Raw genomic sequence first — 15552 nt, forward strand, 5'->3', positions numbered from 1 at the left:
ATACTATTATGAAAAATATACATAGTTAAAATAAAATACACAATACAAAAAAAATAGTGGTAATTTATAAAGTGTTATGTAAAAATAATTTTAATTATAATGAATATATATTTAAATGTTATCTTTATTATAATAAACTTTGATAACACTTGATCAATATCTCACATCATTAGAAGTTTCAAGATAATTACTACCTTGATCTATCCTAATTAGTAATGATGGGATCAGCACACTATATAGTAAATGAAAACTTCCATGATATAATTATTTATGTATAGGTTATATAATTTTATTTATATATAGTTTATCTTGACCTAACTATTTCTCCTTTCATGGCAAGCGACAAGACTGAGAGACTGGCTTCATTCTCCAAACGAACACCAGGCATTATCACAGCTCTACTTCCTACAAACCCATCTTCACCAATTTTGATTCCTCCAAACTTCACCATTCCACCTTCATCACCTTCGTATATGTGTCCAAATAGCAATGCTTCTCTTCCCACACACCCTCCTCTCTCAATCTTCACCATTTCAGGGTTCAACAAAGCCCCCATGCTGTCAACGTAAGCATCACCATCCATGTCTATATCTGCACCCATCAACCTCATCCACAGCACGAACAAAAACGACCCACTTACTATGTCCATGAAATACTCCCCAACCAGCGTTCTAATGGCTTGCCACGTGCTATCCATGGTCACCCTTTTGCTCCACAAGGCTACTGTTTCACCCTCTCTCTTCCTTCCCACCAGAATCCATTTCGCCACAACACATGCCAGTGCGCCCATAACACCCGAGAGAATCCAAAACAAAGGAAACAACCATTGCACCGACACTTTCTCAGCGTTCTTCATGTTCATGACAAAATTCAAAGGGGAAAAAACAGACAAACCCACCACCATGTAGGGCAAAACTGCTTGTAACAACGGTTGAGTGAAAACTGCCGAGAATGTCTGGTACCAGGTTCTTGTTAAGGTTAAGGTTGTCACCATTTTTGTCTCCCTTTTGGGCTTTGATGTTGCTACTGATGCTGCGACAGGGCAGCAGGACAAGTCTACCTTAATGCTAGATTGTTCTACGAGGTTTCTCCAAGAGACTGGGAGTGGCTGTCTATTACGCACGTGCTGGCAAATCTCGTAGATCAATGAGCGGCCATGATCGATTGAGGCACTTTGGGTGTTGGAAGTGGCAGGGATCACATCCAACTCATGGCTTTTGAGATAAGGGTTAAATTCAAGCCTGTCTGATTCTTCCCTTGAGAGATTCTCGGTGATGTTTATCTCTCCAACATCAAGGTAAGGGAACTCACTTGCATTCCATGGTTTGGTGCAGTCTAGTGCGATGTCACGTGTGGCTTCATCTTTTGGCACTGGTCGGAGTTGCACTTGGAAGACATAGCGAACTCCGCCGGGGGAACTCACGCGCCGTTGAAAATCTTCAGCAAGGAAAAGTAACGGGCGTGTATCAGTTTCATCCCTTGGAATTGCACCTGTTTCCGGTGGAAGAATCCCAGTTGGTTTTACCTTACCTGTGTCCTCACCAATGCTTGTGTCAATAGGCCTCAGCTTAAACTTCACGTACATTTCTTGTCCATCGGTGAAGCGCATGAGCCTGCAAATGTTTGAGTAGTAATGCAATTCAGCATATGAGTGAGCATGTCTTAGTGAATTCCACACTGCGTCACGAACATGTGGGGTACGCTTGACAAGTTCTTCTCTCGCAGCAAGTCCACACACAAGCCAGCTTGCAAAATCAGCAATAGTGCGAGCATAAAACGCATTGCCAGTTTTTAGTGTCAGGTCAATGAGGGGGACATGGTTAGAATCGGGTGCATCAGAAAGAATCCTCAAAGCTGCACCACGTGCATCGATCCTAGCATCATCATCAGCACTCAAGCTATTACTGTGTCTTAACATGACGGGGTAGCTTTTACCAGGTTGAAAAACCTTGTGCAGTGGAATGCCCTCAAGTTTTTCATAGATTTTCAAGTGCCCCTTTCCACTGACACCAATGCGGTGGAAGTATCTTGCTTTGACATTGATAGTTGTTGCAGCTAAATTTGCAGCCATATTTGCAACTACTTTTTTGTATTCCATGTTCATTTCCTCTATCCGTTCATCTAAAGAGTTTGAAGAGTTCCTGATTGCAACTCGGGTTTGAGATCCAATATACACGCTACCCTCATGGAGTATGGAATTCATTGGAGCAACTGAAAGAGCACCGAGAATGACATTCTTTTCTACAACAGAGCCTGGGAGGATTAGGCTTTGACTTCCCACTACTGAATTTTCCTGAACCTCTATTTTTCCACAAGCATATCCGTTTGAATAGTAGAAACCGGTGATTATCTTGCTAAAATCACCAAGATGGACTCCATCACCTATTGACATTAACTCGGGGTTTGATACTGGGTTGATGGCTCTAATGGAACAGTGCTTGCCAATTTTTGCACCCAAAAGGCGTAAATATATGCAGAAGGCTTCTGTTCCCGAGAGAAGCTTGGCAAATCTTTGGTGGCAGGAAATGGTCAATTGATGTCTAAGCCGGGTTTTAAAATGGGTTTGGTTTTGACTGAATTTGAGCAAACGGGTCAAGGCGCAGGTGAGAGAGGTGAGTATGAGACCATGAAGCAAGTACGCGCAGGAAAACGAAATGGTAAAGAAAATAGGATTTGATGGGATATCAGAAAACATGGTGGCATATGCAACAATTGTAAATGGGATCCAATGGAATGCCCCACATAAGCAAACAAATGAATAGTGTTGGAATGATGCAGGTATCTGGAAGAACCATATGTACAGGATGTAAGCAATGGCTGCAGCAAGGGAGCTGAGAAAGCCAGTAAGATAGATCCCCAGAAAATGGTACATGGCATTAGACTGAGTTTTGCTGGTTGTAACTAGCAACACTGCATTCTGAAATAAAAAGAAAAAATAAAAATAAGACCCTAGTTATTAGTTCGAGCAATTATATGGAATGACGAAGTTTTGAACAATAAAGAGTGACAATGCTCTCATAAGTATTGGAATTGTAGCAATAGATCAATCAATGGAAACTAAAATTTAAATAAAGCACATTTCCTCCCTCAAAGTAAGTTTCAGTTATTTCAGCAATTTGCATGTACTGACCTCTTTAACGTTATTAAGCTTAGCAGGTTTAGGCACATGTTGGCCTCCTTCAACCTTTTGCAGGGGTTCTACTTCAGATCCTTCTTTAATCACACTTCCTTTCTGAATGGTAGAATAAGGCCCAATTGAAGAGTTTTTACCTATCCTAATAGGGAGGAGACTTAGAATTCCATTCTTCACCTCATGGCTTTGAACCAAAACCCCCTCAGCAATGGCAACTTCATCTCCAATTGAAACTAGAGAAGGGTCTGTGATATCAACTGTGTCCAGCAAAACTAAGGATCCAATTCTTGCACCAAGCATCTCAAACCAGTATTTCAGAAACACTGTTCCTCTGAGGTGTGTTGCCAAAACTTTTGAAGATATTTCCTGAGCTTTATACAGCGCCCACCACTTGACAAAATCCATTGAATAGATGGATATTTCGGGTGTCAGGGCATAGTTTGGCCTCAAGAAAGAATTCCCCATAAGTGAAATGCAAATGCAAGTAGAAACCATGCAAAGGATCCAAGAAAGAGGTGCCAAAGTCAAGGAAAGCAAATAGTTTGACCAAGGCATTCCATATACCGATTCGCTGGCATTTGGTATGAAACTTTGAAAAGCAGTGATGGATAGATAAGCAGGAGAAAACAGCATGACAGAAATATAAATTAGTGCTAGGAGTTGGAGTAAACGGATACCCCATTGGCGAGACCTGGACACATCCACAACTATATCAGTGGTGTCAATTTCAGCAGCTAGAGCATGGGATGAATTGCTCATAAGTTGAGGTTGAGACTTTAACATAAGATTCTCGGAGAAGTTAGCCAATTCTTGAATGCATGATGCAGTGAAGACATCTATAGCTGCAACTGGCACACCCAGGAAATCTGAGAGTTTTTGAGTTGCTTTAACCACTCCGATTGAATCAATTCCGTATGCAGACATGTTTTCTGTGACTGAGATATCTTTGACTGGGATTCCTGAGTGCTCAGAAACAAGCCTTTTCAAGTGCTCCACAATTTCCTTGTTACTGATTCTTGGAATAGGCAGAGGATTACTACTTCTCACCAGCTGGGCCCGGGGTGTTCTTCCTTCTGTGCATGTTCCTGTAGTAAAGGATCTTAAGAGTGATCTCCTTGTCTGAATAGGTTGAGGCACCAAATTCAGTGAATCATCTGCAAACTGTTTGAGACATTCAAATCTCTTGATTTTTCCTGATGTTGTTTTGCTGATGGTTCTTGGCTTGATCAGCTTGACAGAAGCAACACTGACTCCATGTTCTTCTGCCACACGAGTCTGAATATGCTCGATCACATCTTTGCTCACCGCTTTAGCATCCCTTACTTCAGCAACCACAACCAAGCCAACTTGGTCAGATCCATCCGGCAGGGTAATCCCCTTTGTTGATAGAACCTCCTCAGGGACACCAATGACTGCACAACATCCAGGACGAAGAAATTCAGATGAACTCTCCACTGTTTTCTCAACATCTGCTGAGTAGATATTTCTTCCAGCCACAATGATAAGATCCTTGATTCTCCCGGTAATGAATAGCTTCCCATCAATTATTCTTCCCAAGTCTCCAGTTCTTGTGTAGTTTCGTCCAGGATGGTTCTGAAGCTCATTTCTAAAAGTTTTCTGACTCAGTTCTTCCTTTCCCCAGTATCCTATTCCAGCACTTGGACTACTTATCCAGATTTCTCCTTCCTTTCCATCTTCTAGAAGCTCTTCACCATTCTCTGGATCAACTATTCTAATGTCAATATCTGCATCACCTGGGTGAATGTATCCACAAGAAACTCTTCCCTGCCAGTCAACAAGAATAGGACGCCCTTCACCAAATGCACAACTGACAAACACACAATTTTCTGCTAAGCCATATCCTGGAGCCATCACCTTCTGAGATAAGCCAAAAGAAGCAGTTAAATCAAGAAACCTTTTCAGGGTCTTCAGTCTCACTGGCTCAGCGGCAACCATGAGAAAAATCATGGATGAAAGGTTTAAATTCTGAAGCTTGTCTTTTTCAGACTCTAACCTTCGAACCACCAACTCAAAAGCAAAGTTGGGGCCAGCACTGTGAGTTGCTTGATACTTGCTCATGGTTTCAAGCCACAAGAGTGGTTTCTTAATAAATGTTATCGGTGAGAAAAGCACAGCAGATCCACCACTAACAAGAGCTGTAAAAAGTCCTCCAATCAGCCCCATGTCATGATACTGAGGAAGCCAACTCACTAGCATGGTCCTTGAGGTGCTCTTGTATATACTTTTCATCAACTTCACATTGTGAATAAGCCCTCCATGTGTTATCATGACTCCTTTAGCATCACCAGTTGAACCTGAGGTAAACTGCAAGAAACATAAATCACCAGGCTTGGATTCACATTGATCACCTGCATCTTCCAAAGCCAAATTTCTTGAGTTATTATTGACCCAAGTGTCAGTGTGCAGCCAAGGAAGTTTAGGCCACTGAGCTGGCGGTTTCCCAATCTTTCCAGTTAATGAGATAAAACTTTTCACTAAACCTGCACGCACTGCTGAATGATAAGCTACTGTTGATAAAATCGCCACTATGCCACATGACTTGGCAATGTTCTCAATCTTTAGAAGTGCTTGTCCACCTCTTTGCATGGGGTCCGGGGGAAGAACTGGGACTGGTAAAACTTTTGCTCTTAGACATCCAAAGAAGGCATCAATGAAATCTAGGCCAGGAACATAGACTAGGAGAACCCTGTCACCAGGCTTGATCACTGGCTTTTCACTTGTTAAGAGCTTATGTGCAATACAAGAAGCATTTAAGTGTTGTTCTCTATATGTCCTCTTGCCACCCACTGTCCCTCCTTCATTTATCCAAGTGTAAAGAGTTCTGTTTTGAGTGACTGGATCAGTTCCCCAATGCTTTAAATAGCTATTCAAAGTTGGCAAATTTGGAAACTGCACTCCGGGCAATTCACCTAGTTCTTTAGGCTCCTTTTTCTGGAACTCAGTTTGCAAGGGAAACAAACTCTGCAGAAGACACTTCTAGTAAGTGCAGCTCTATTTATAAAACACGACTAATCATAGTATGTAAAGTCTAGATTATTCAAATCAGTGAGTGACTCGTAATAATTGCTATATTACCTTAGTGTAAGGAAACACTGGCAAATCACTGCTAGTTGAAAATTTCTTGCAGATCAAAGCCATGGCATAAGATGAATTTCTCTCTGTAAGCTCAAACGCCATAAGCCCACCGACATAATAAGTATTCCTTGAACCTTGAAGCTCCGACTCCAACTTTTCATAGAATCCGTTTTTCATATCTGCACTTGAAACTTCAAAATTTAGAATCTTGCTTGAAAGGGGAAACTGAATGTTGAAAATTACTTGAAAAAATACCTTGGCTGCTGACGTGAGGAAAGTACTTAAAACGACGTTGAAGAATGAAATTCTCAACTTCTCCCCCCATGGACTTTATTGCTTTGATTGCAAGCTCATTGACCGTTGGTCCCTTAATATCGGCAGAGTTGCCATAGGACCAGAACAAGAATATATTACTGTCTGCATAAAACTTCTGCATGGCAACCGGATTTCCAATTGTGCTAGGATCTTCCATGTATTCTCTAAAATAATAAAATCCAACAGGCATATGTTCCATTCCCTTTATCTTTAAAACAGTTGTGTAGTAATCATTTGTTTCAACTTTGCTGAATAAATCCTTTTCAACTTCACTTACATCCATGACTTCTGATTCGCACTCTGCCACAAGGAAAGGATATGATTTTGACATACTGTTGGTATAAAGCTATCTTACAAAAGTTAAGAATGATTATTACGTTCTCGATATATTTTAATTCACAGTATTCTAATTAAACTCAAACAAAAACAAAATGTATATATGATAAATGTGTACATACCTAAGTTTGTTGAAGGCACTGATCTATAAGTTCTTCCATATTTTAGTGGGAAGTTACCCGAGATTATGATCTTATCAAATTCCATAGTTTCAATTTCATTCGAGCACTTGACATTAACGGTCACACAATCAGAGTTCCTCTTGATAGTGAGCACTTCAGTGTTACAGTGAAGTTTTATAGGAAGTGATTCAGCAATCCTCTGCCAAAGACTCGTATATCCACCTTTAAATCGTCGAATTTTTCCAGCCATGGAAGTTCTGGTAAATTCATGAAGGTAGGCATAAGGCATATCTTGAACAAACCCGTATCCCGAAGCAGTGTAACCATAAGCCACAGATTTTGGGACAGATTTAAGTCCATGTTGCTCAAGATATTCTGGAGCTAAGTCTGAAGCAACTTCACTGACAGCATGAACCCCAAAACGACCCGAATGCTTCACCTTTTCCTGTTAGTAGCACCAGTAGAGTTAACACCATTCAATTTACAAGTTTGAATTTTCTGTGTGTCTATGAAAGAAAAGTAGTAGACTAACTTGGATTGCTAATGTAAGTGACATGACAGATACATAATCATCAGCAACTTTGATATCTTGGTATTTTCCTGAGGAACTGTCAATAACAGCAAGCTTGTGGGAGTCCATTTCTTCTAGTGGAGAACCTGTCTCTTTTGCCAAGTGAAAGATGACTGGAGCACTGCTTGCAGCCAGAACTTGGCCACCTAGATCATAAACCCGTCCTGTGTACAACACTTACAATTAAAATTCACAGTCAATTGGATCAACTAAAGAGTGGTATTTGGATATAGAATACCTTCAATTTCTACTGACTCACACATGCCCCCAACTGAATGATGTTTCTCTAAGACAGTGACATTATTATATCCAAGCCTGACCAGTGCATAAGCAGCTGATAAGCCACTTGGACCAGCACCCACTATTCCAATTTTGGTGTTTACTGGCATGGAAGGATGAAGCTTGGAGAATCGATCCTCTACTGATTTTTCTGTATCCATCTTAGAATCCTGCAATGAAAGTTTTGAGATCAATTTACAACTTTGTCTTCAACGTCACTTGCTTTAGTTTTAATCCATATACATACATCATTCTCCAATCCCACTACACAAGTAAATGTCATTATCATGCTCAAAAGTTTTCTCTTCTGATAGTGTTCAGGGGTAGCGTTTGTGGATTCAAAAGGTGTTGTTAGAACTTAGCGTACAATCATAAAGAATCAGAAAACAGTTTTTTTCTAAACAAATCAACAAGGTGTTTTGTTTCCTTAAGGGAAGGAAGTCGCCAAATTTAGAAACGACAAATTCACGAGTTTTACTTGCTCTTTGATATTAAGAAATTGCAGCAATGTTTAGAGAGAAGTTAACCAACACATACCTTACAGAACCACTTTCTTATGAAGAGAACTTCTCAGTCAGCTTGGACCATTATTGCATGCAGCTCTTGTTGTGACTGCAATGTCATTGTAAGCATAAACTCGTAAACTTGAAGTGAATAGCACAAGCAACACAGATGTAAGCGGTAGGAAAATATCACACAGATTCTCAGACAAACGAGCAGACATGCTGAGATACTGATATGGCAACGCATGAACATGATGAGTGAAAAAAAGGGTTACAAGCAAGACTGGAGAGAAGAAAAGTAGTTATTATAGTTACCTGAGTGACCATGGAGCACATTAAGTTTTTTTCTAGTGCATGATGCCAAATGGCATGTGTGGAAAAATGAGAAGTGATTTCAAATTGAGTTGGATACTGTTTTGATGCTTAGAATGAGGTCATTGCATTGCAGTAATATATAAAAAAGAAAGATTCAAAAGTCGAAAGTGCTCCTAAGAGTAGCGACAAGTTGACACTGTTGTTCGATCGGTCTTCGATAACTACGAGAGTTTCACTTTCTGTCCAACACATCATCTCAAACATTGCATTTGGAGATGCATATATTCCCTTTGTTGAATCCGTGATACTCCAAATTTTACCTCAATCTTGTCATAGATAATAACTAACGTTGTTTAATCTTAATCTTCTTTTATGCAGCCCAAACGCAACAATATCAGATGCAGTTTCTGATACACTAATTAATATTGCTTCTTCTTTGTATTATAAGCATAAACATTGAATTAATACTGTTTATATTCTATATCTAAGATGTTAATTACGTTTTTTAATTTAACTATGCTTGATTACACAAAAACAAAAATTGATTTTTGAGAAGATATATAACATCTTTCAACTATAACATAAACAGTTAAACTCGAGGGTCACTACGGTTATTCTTTTTCAGATTCGAATAATAATCTCAATGTGCTTCTTATTAATCTGATTATAGTTTAGAACGTGATTTCCAAAGCTCACAATGAAGTGTAAGTTATTTGTCGTTAATCCTTTTGTCGGTTAATATTAATTCTAATTAAAAATCAGAAGTTTCAAATATAAGTACTGCATCAAACATTTTCATAAGGATAATTCATGTTCAATCATTGAAACAAGATTGATTCTCACAGAAAAAAGTTGCGGACTCTGTTAAAAAAACCAATACTTTAATCCAGATAAATTTTTTACATTTCATTTTATTTTATTTTTTTATATTTTTTATTTTCCTTTCTTTTTTTTAAATAAAAAATTTATTTTTTTATGATCGTTTTACCCTTGTAATACCCTTGTAACGTGTCTCAAAAATGAATGTGAATGTGTTATCTAATTATTACTTAAAAAAATATTTTAAAAGTTGTACGTTATTTAATGCATATTGTTTAAAGAAACAACCAATAATTAAGTGCCCTTGGTTAGATTAACTTAATGATTTTATAACTTCAAAGTTTTGGTATATGCTTGTTATTGAGATTTATCTTGAAGGATTTGGATCTCGCAACAAGATTTTGGCTTAGACCAATTCTATTGAAAAGTGATTCTTAAATTCTGGAATATACTGATCCGTGGATAATTTTAAATTTCTTGATATTTTTCAAACAATTTATTAGTTAATTGGTTGGTATAACTTAATGTTTGATGTCGTATGTTATGTTATAATTAACTAAAGAATTCAAATGCAGGTTGACTGAACTTATTAAGAGATTTGAACAACTATTAATGCAAAATCTTAGTGAACTTTTCTATGAAAAAAAATTCTAACCATAGGGGTGGATGTTTATATTTGCCTTCAAATTTTAATTTCAACACAATCTTCTTTTACCCTATCTTTGTTACAAAAGAATAATGTAATAAAGAATATTCGATCATTTTTTCATCGTTTCACAATCATCTTTTCCCATCACTTTTAGTAGATTATTTTAAAACGATTTTATTATATATTATTTAATTTGTCGTTAATGCACGTCAGTTTTAGTAGTGTACAAATCAGTTTTTATACTTTCAATAAGAATATGAATTTTAAGCTAATTAATATAAAAGTCAATACTAACTTAATATCATTTTATTTAGTTATGAATTGATGATACGTAACTTATTTGTATTTTACGTTACAAATTAACTTTGATTCTTGTGATTTTTCCTATGCATGTTTGCACACTAGAGAATAAACATTGAATTTGACATTTTTTTTGGAAATTAATATTTTTACGACATATAATGTAGAAATATATGTTTGTTTAAAAAGGAAAAGAAAAAAATATAAAAATATGCTATTTTACTCACACTCTGGCATTTTTTTTTTCTTAGTTGTTCGTAGGAAAGTATGAAATAATGGAAATTCAAGGTTAATAGTAATTTGGCTTGAATCTTATCAGATATGGAATGATACATAGTGTGAAATTTGTCCAAAATAAAACTTTGTTAAAACTTCAAGAACTATATAAAATAAAAAAATGATGGGTTAAAACCAAGAAGTTTCTTGACAAGTATTGAAAGGAATGAAATTAATAAATAAATATGTAAAGGCTAACATTTATCTTGTATGTTTTATTTCGTTCAATCATTTGTCTCTTAAAAAATTAATTCAATTATTTATATTTTTATTTAAAATGTTTATTTTGTCAAGTTAAACACATAATAATATTTTTAATTAATACATCTCATTTTCCTCATTTTCTTCTCAGATTCCCTGATCACCATTCAGTTATTTTTCTTCTTCATTATTCATATTTAATACATCTCAAATTAAATATCAAGAGTTAATTTTAAGTTAACCAAAGGATAATTTTGAATCACTTTAAAGATATAAAGAGATGAAATTGAATAATGTGACACCCGAGCAGGGCAGGGAGTGATCGCCGGTGAAGGACACGAAGTGCAAGGGGCACTGACAAGGAGCGGTTCCTGACAGGCTTCCAGTGGAAGGGACACATGGACGAATCGAACATACACCGGAATGAGAGGATCTAAAGACTGTGTAGGTATGAGACTATACAGTTGAAGGATAGTTTAAAGGGATTGATTTGACTACTCATATCACCAAAATGCATTTGTTTTTGGGTAGCCTAACCCATAAGAACTTCATAGTTAAGCGTGCTTAACCTGAAATAATTTAGGGGATGTGTAACCTTATGGGAAATCCCATAAAGTCAAAAAATAAGTGATTTTATGAAGCATTAATGTAAAGGTTATGAAAGTCAAAAAATGATGATTGGGAATGTATTGTTTTTATATTAGTGATGTAATGAAGCATAGCCGGCCGTTGTGATTTCGCCTTCTCCATGACTCAACCATATGCATTTCAAACCATTGCTACAAATTAATTATATACAATTTGAACTGCATTTACAAATTGTTCCTTTTTAATGACAATGACATTTGCATAATATATACAAAATTTTGCTACATTTTCTTTATGGACATAAGTCTTTGACATTATTATATATTTCTTTTTTAACAATAATTATATGATTAGAAATTTATTGAAAGTCTTCATTAAAAATGAAACTAATTTACAATATATAATATATAAAATATATAATATATAAGTGAGTGTAAATTTTATTTTATAAATTAATTTTTTTTTATAAATTAATTTTATGAAATTGAATTAGATTTAAATTTATTTTTTAACATTATATCATAATTATGAATTTTATCGATATTAAATTAAAAAATATAATATTTAAGATGAAATGAAAAATTATATATTAAATATAGATAGATAATATATAAAAAAGACTACACATGTATTATCTTATCATTTTAGTTTAGAGGTTATGTATTGAGGTTTTATATGATTTTTTTTGGCTAAATTTTTTAATATTTAAAAAAATACAATAATAATATCAAACTTGATGGATTATTTTAATAACTTATTTAAATATATATAATATAAAACAAGAGAAGAAAATCATACAAGAAAAAAAGAAAATAGAAGAGTAAGAAGCTTATGAAATATGATTTTAATTTTTCTATATTATGAAAACTGATTTTATCATTCTACAACCAAACCCACTTTCTAATAACATATTTTATTTGTTTGTTTATTGTTCTGAATTTTTTTCCCACACAATATGCAAACAAGTTGTAGTATTCTTATTCAGAAAAGTTAAGTAGCGCTTGCTGAAAAATCCTGCTGAATAAGTGTATTTGGATCTACGATAGTTTTAAATAAAATGTAATTTGGTAAAATTTATATTTTTATTACAAAATTAAATTAATAAAAAAAATTAATATGATTTTTTATTCAACAAAAAACTTTTTAACATTAAAAGTTTTATATTTTTCTTTCATTTTAAAACCTTAATGTTATACGAGAGACACAATTGTTTTCTTTTCTTTTAAAAGTATGTATTTTGTTATACTACTATTTTATTATTAAAAGGGATTGTGAATAATTACTTTTTATCGATAATGATCACAACATTTTTTTATAATATTTTAACACTATCTACGTGTCATTCTGTGATTGGTCTATATTGGTGTTTATGATTATTATTATTGATTGTGGAATAATTTTGAAACAATCACAAAATGACACATAGACAGTGTTAAAATATTGTCAAAAAGATATTGTCAAAGTATCATTATTTATTTTATTATCAAGAGACGAACACAAGTCGATGTTGGATTAAATTTAGATAAGTGTATTATCTATTTTCATTAAAGTATTTTAATTTGGATTATATTGAATTTATGTTTTTTTATTTAATCCAAATAAATCAACCCGATTGATGACATATTGGATTGCGTCAATACAGTTTAAAAAACTTAAATGTTTTAATTTTAAAAACCAATGCATTTGGATTTGTCCAAACTCAGAAACACTTCAAACACCTTCAAAATAAACTTGAACGAATCCAACTCAATCTTTCTATATATACTCAAATTCAAAATTAACCTAATTCTTATGTCTGATATCATTCCTGCTTATAATTATTTTTATGTAATACATGTATAAGATGGAAAATGTGCCACATAATGATGGATGTTTTAAAAAAATTATCGAAAAGATATAATATTACCAAATGAACCATCAATATAAAATTATATTTAAAAAAATTAACACTATTTTTAAAAGACAATTTTACATTACCATTGTCACATGATAAGACACTTGACAAATGATAAATTTATTTTATTATTTTAAAATTAAAAAAAATACGAATTATCAAGTAACAAGTTAATATACTAATAAAAATAATTAAATTACACCATGTATTCAAAATTAGAAACTCAATCGAGACCAATGAAAATACAAAGAAGTATTCGATATTTTCAAACAATGAGAATCTACACAGTATTTTAACGTTTTGTTTTCCTCTATCTATAGCAATTGAATTGTTCAATTGATTTGCAAAACAAATTGTAAATAAATAAACAAAAATTAAATTTGACCTTATCTTTGTTTTTTTTTTCCTACTGAGAAATTGAAAATGACTTTCTGAAATGAAATTAATGAGATATGCGTGCCTTGGTCAAATTGTTCAAAGTGACTACTGATTTCGTTTTCATTGTAAAGTTCAGAGACAAATGGTAACTTTTTTTTTTTTATGAGAAAGACATTTAGGTAATAAATATAAAGTTTAGAAGTTGATTAATTCTTATTAATGAGTCACAGAATGATGCTACTTCAAATCATATTACTTTCTGGTTTGCCAATTGGCAAGATTATGCCATGCTTCTTAAGCAAACTATTTACATTTGTAATAATAATAATAATAATAATAATAATAATAATAATAATAACTCTTTCACACAACTTTTTTTTTTAAATATATTTGACAAGTTCTATTATTTAATTTTATTATATACAATTCTCTTACCAGAGGAAAAATATCTTCTTTACATTCTCAACTTCATTCTTATCTATCTCGAATGGTAGGTGCTCTTTACGTAATTTATTTATAAGATTGCTATAATCATCATCAATATTGAAAATAAGAGTAAGTTTAAAATTAATGTTTCCACTCTTTGTTGTATAATTAATGTTACTATATTGGATTGATCTTATTTTATTGACTTAGTTAATTATTTCACTGAAGGTTTTAAGTGTCAGAACCAAATTTAATAGGATAATTTTTTTAGTAAATTCTAAAATTATATTAATCCAAAGTTATATTTACAAAAACAAATTTAATAATAATCCTCCTTATCTTGTTTTTCTTAATTAGTAGACCAATTAAATATAAGTTATTTATTTCAACCATTGGATTTTAAAAAAAAAATGTTTGCAATGGCTCTGTCGTTTATGGTTTAGGGGAATGTGATTTTAGCTTATTTGAGAACCGACGTGCTTTGACAAAAGTAGGGGAAAAGTAAATTAAAAAAAATGGATGTTGAAAGTTGACATTTCATTATTTATTTGATTGAAAATGTGTATAGTCAAATTATTTAATTAGTATAAAATAATTTAAAAGACTTAATAGTTTAATTACAAATTGAATTTTAGTAATTTGATGTTTTAAAAGAAAATTATAAATTTAGTTTAAATAATTTATAATTTATAGAATTAGAATAATCTAATGTATAAAAGAACAAGAAGAATATCATGATAGGTTTATATTATAATTTTTATTACATATATTATATAATAGAAAGTGTTTCGGATATAGGTTTGACGTTTTATACCCAAAGCACTCAAGATTGTGTGGATGGCTGGACGAACCTTGAAGACTGGGCAAACCTTACCGACCGGACAAATGAAACCTTTTAAAGATCGGACGGGCGGGGCTCAAGGCGGACAGACGCTGCTCCATGCACTAGGTTGAAGACCAATGCACTCCAGGTGGTCGTCCTTCTCTTTCTCCAAGTCGGGCGGGCGTGCACCTGTCAAAGGCACTCCAACACTCATGTTAGTGATGTAACCGAGCGATAAGTAATGCATGTATACAGTGCATCGTGTGCAGTTTGTTTTTGTAATCATACCTGAGACTTTTATTTATACTGGTTATAGTGGGCTTTTACCTTTCGCCGGCCTAATGAGAGCTCAATCACACTTTAATCTTCATTAGGGACTTTAATGAGCTATTATCGTTTGTAATCTAACCATGTGGTCGGCTCAGCCTAGGTAGCCGGTCGACCCGGTAGGTGGACGGCCTAATGGGCGGCCGGCCTAATAATCAACCGCTCAGTCGACCCTTTCTGAGGACTGTCTAGTTCGGTGGT

General features: G+C 34.2%; 1 protein-coding gene across 1 annotated transcript; it reads right to left on the reverse strand.

Annotated features, from left to right (window-relative positions):
* Positions 1-251: 251 nt before the first annotated feature.
* On the reverse strand, positions 252-8013 carry LOC124825167 (uncharacterized). The gene is made up of 7 exons (XM_047297712.2): positions 7812-8013; positions 7535-7749; positions 7003-7447; positions 6485-6844; positions 6230-6408; positions 3131-6115; positions 252-2917 (listed from the first exon to the last, which is right to left on the reverse strand). The coding sequence occupies exons 1-7, from the start codon at positions 8011-8013 to the stop codon at positions 305-307; spliced, it is 6999 nt and encodes a 2332-aa protein (XP_047153668.2). The 3' UTR covers positions 252-304.
* Positions 8014-15552: the final 7539 nt, after the last annotated feature.

Source organism: Vigna umbellata, chromosome 6 (genome assembly GCF_029865625.1).
Source record: "Vigna umbellata cultivar VRB3 chromosome 6, Vumbellata_1.0, whole genome shotgun sequence".
Classification (NCBI taxonomy): domain Eukaryota; kingdom Viridiplantae; phylum Streptophyta; class Magnoliopsida; order Fabales; family Fabaceae; genus Vigna; species Vigna umbellata.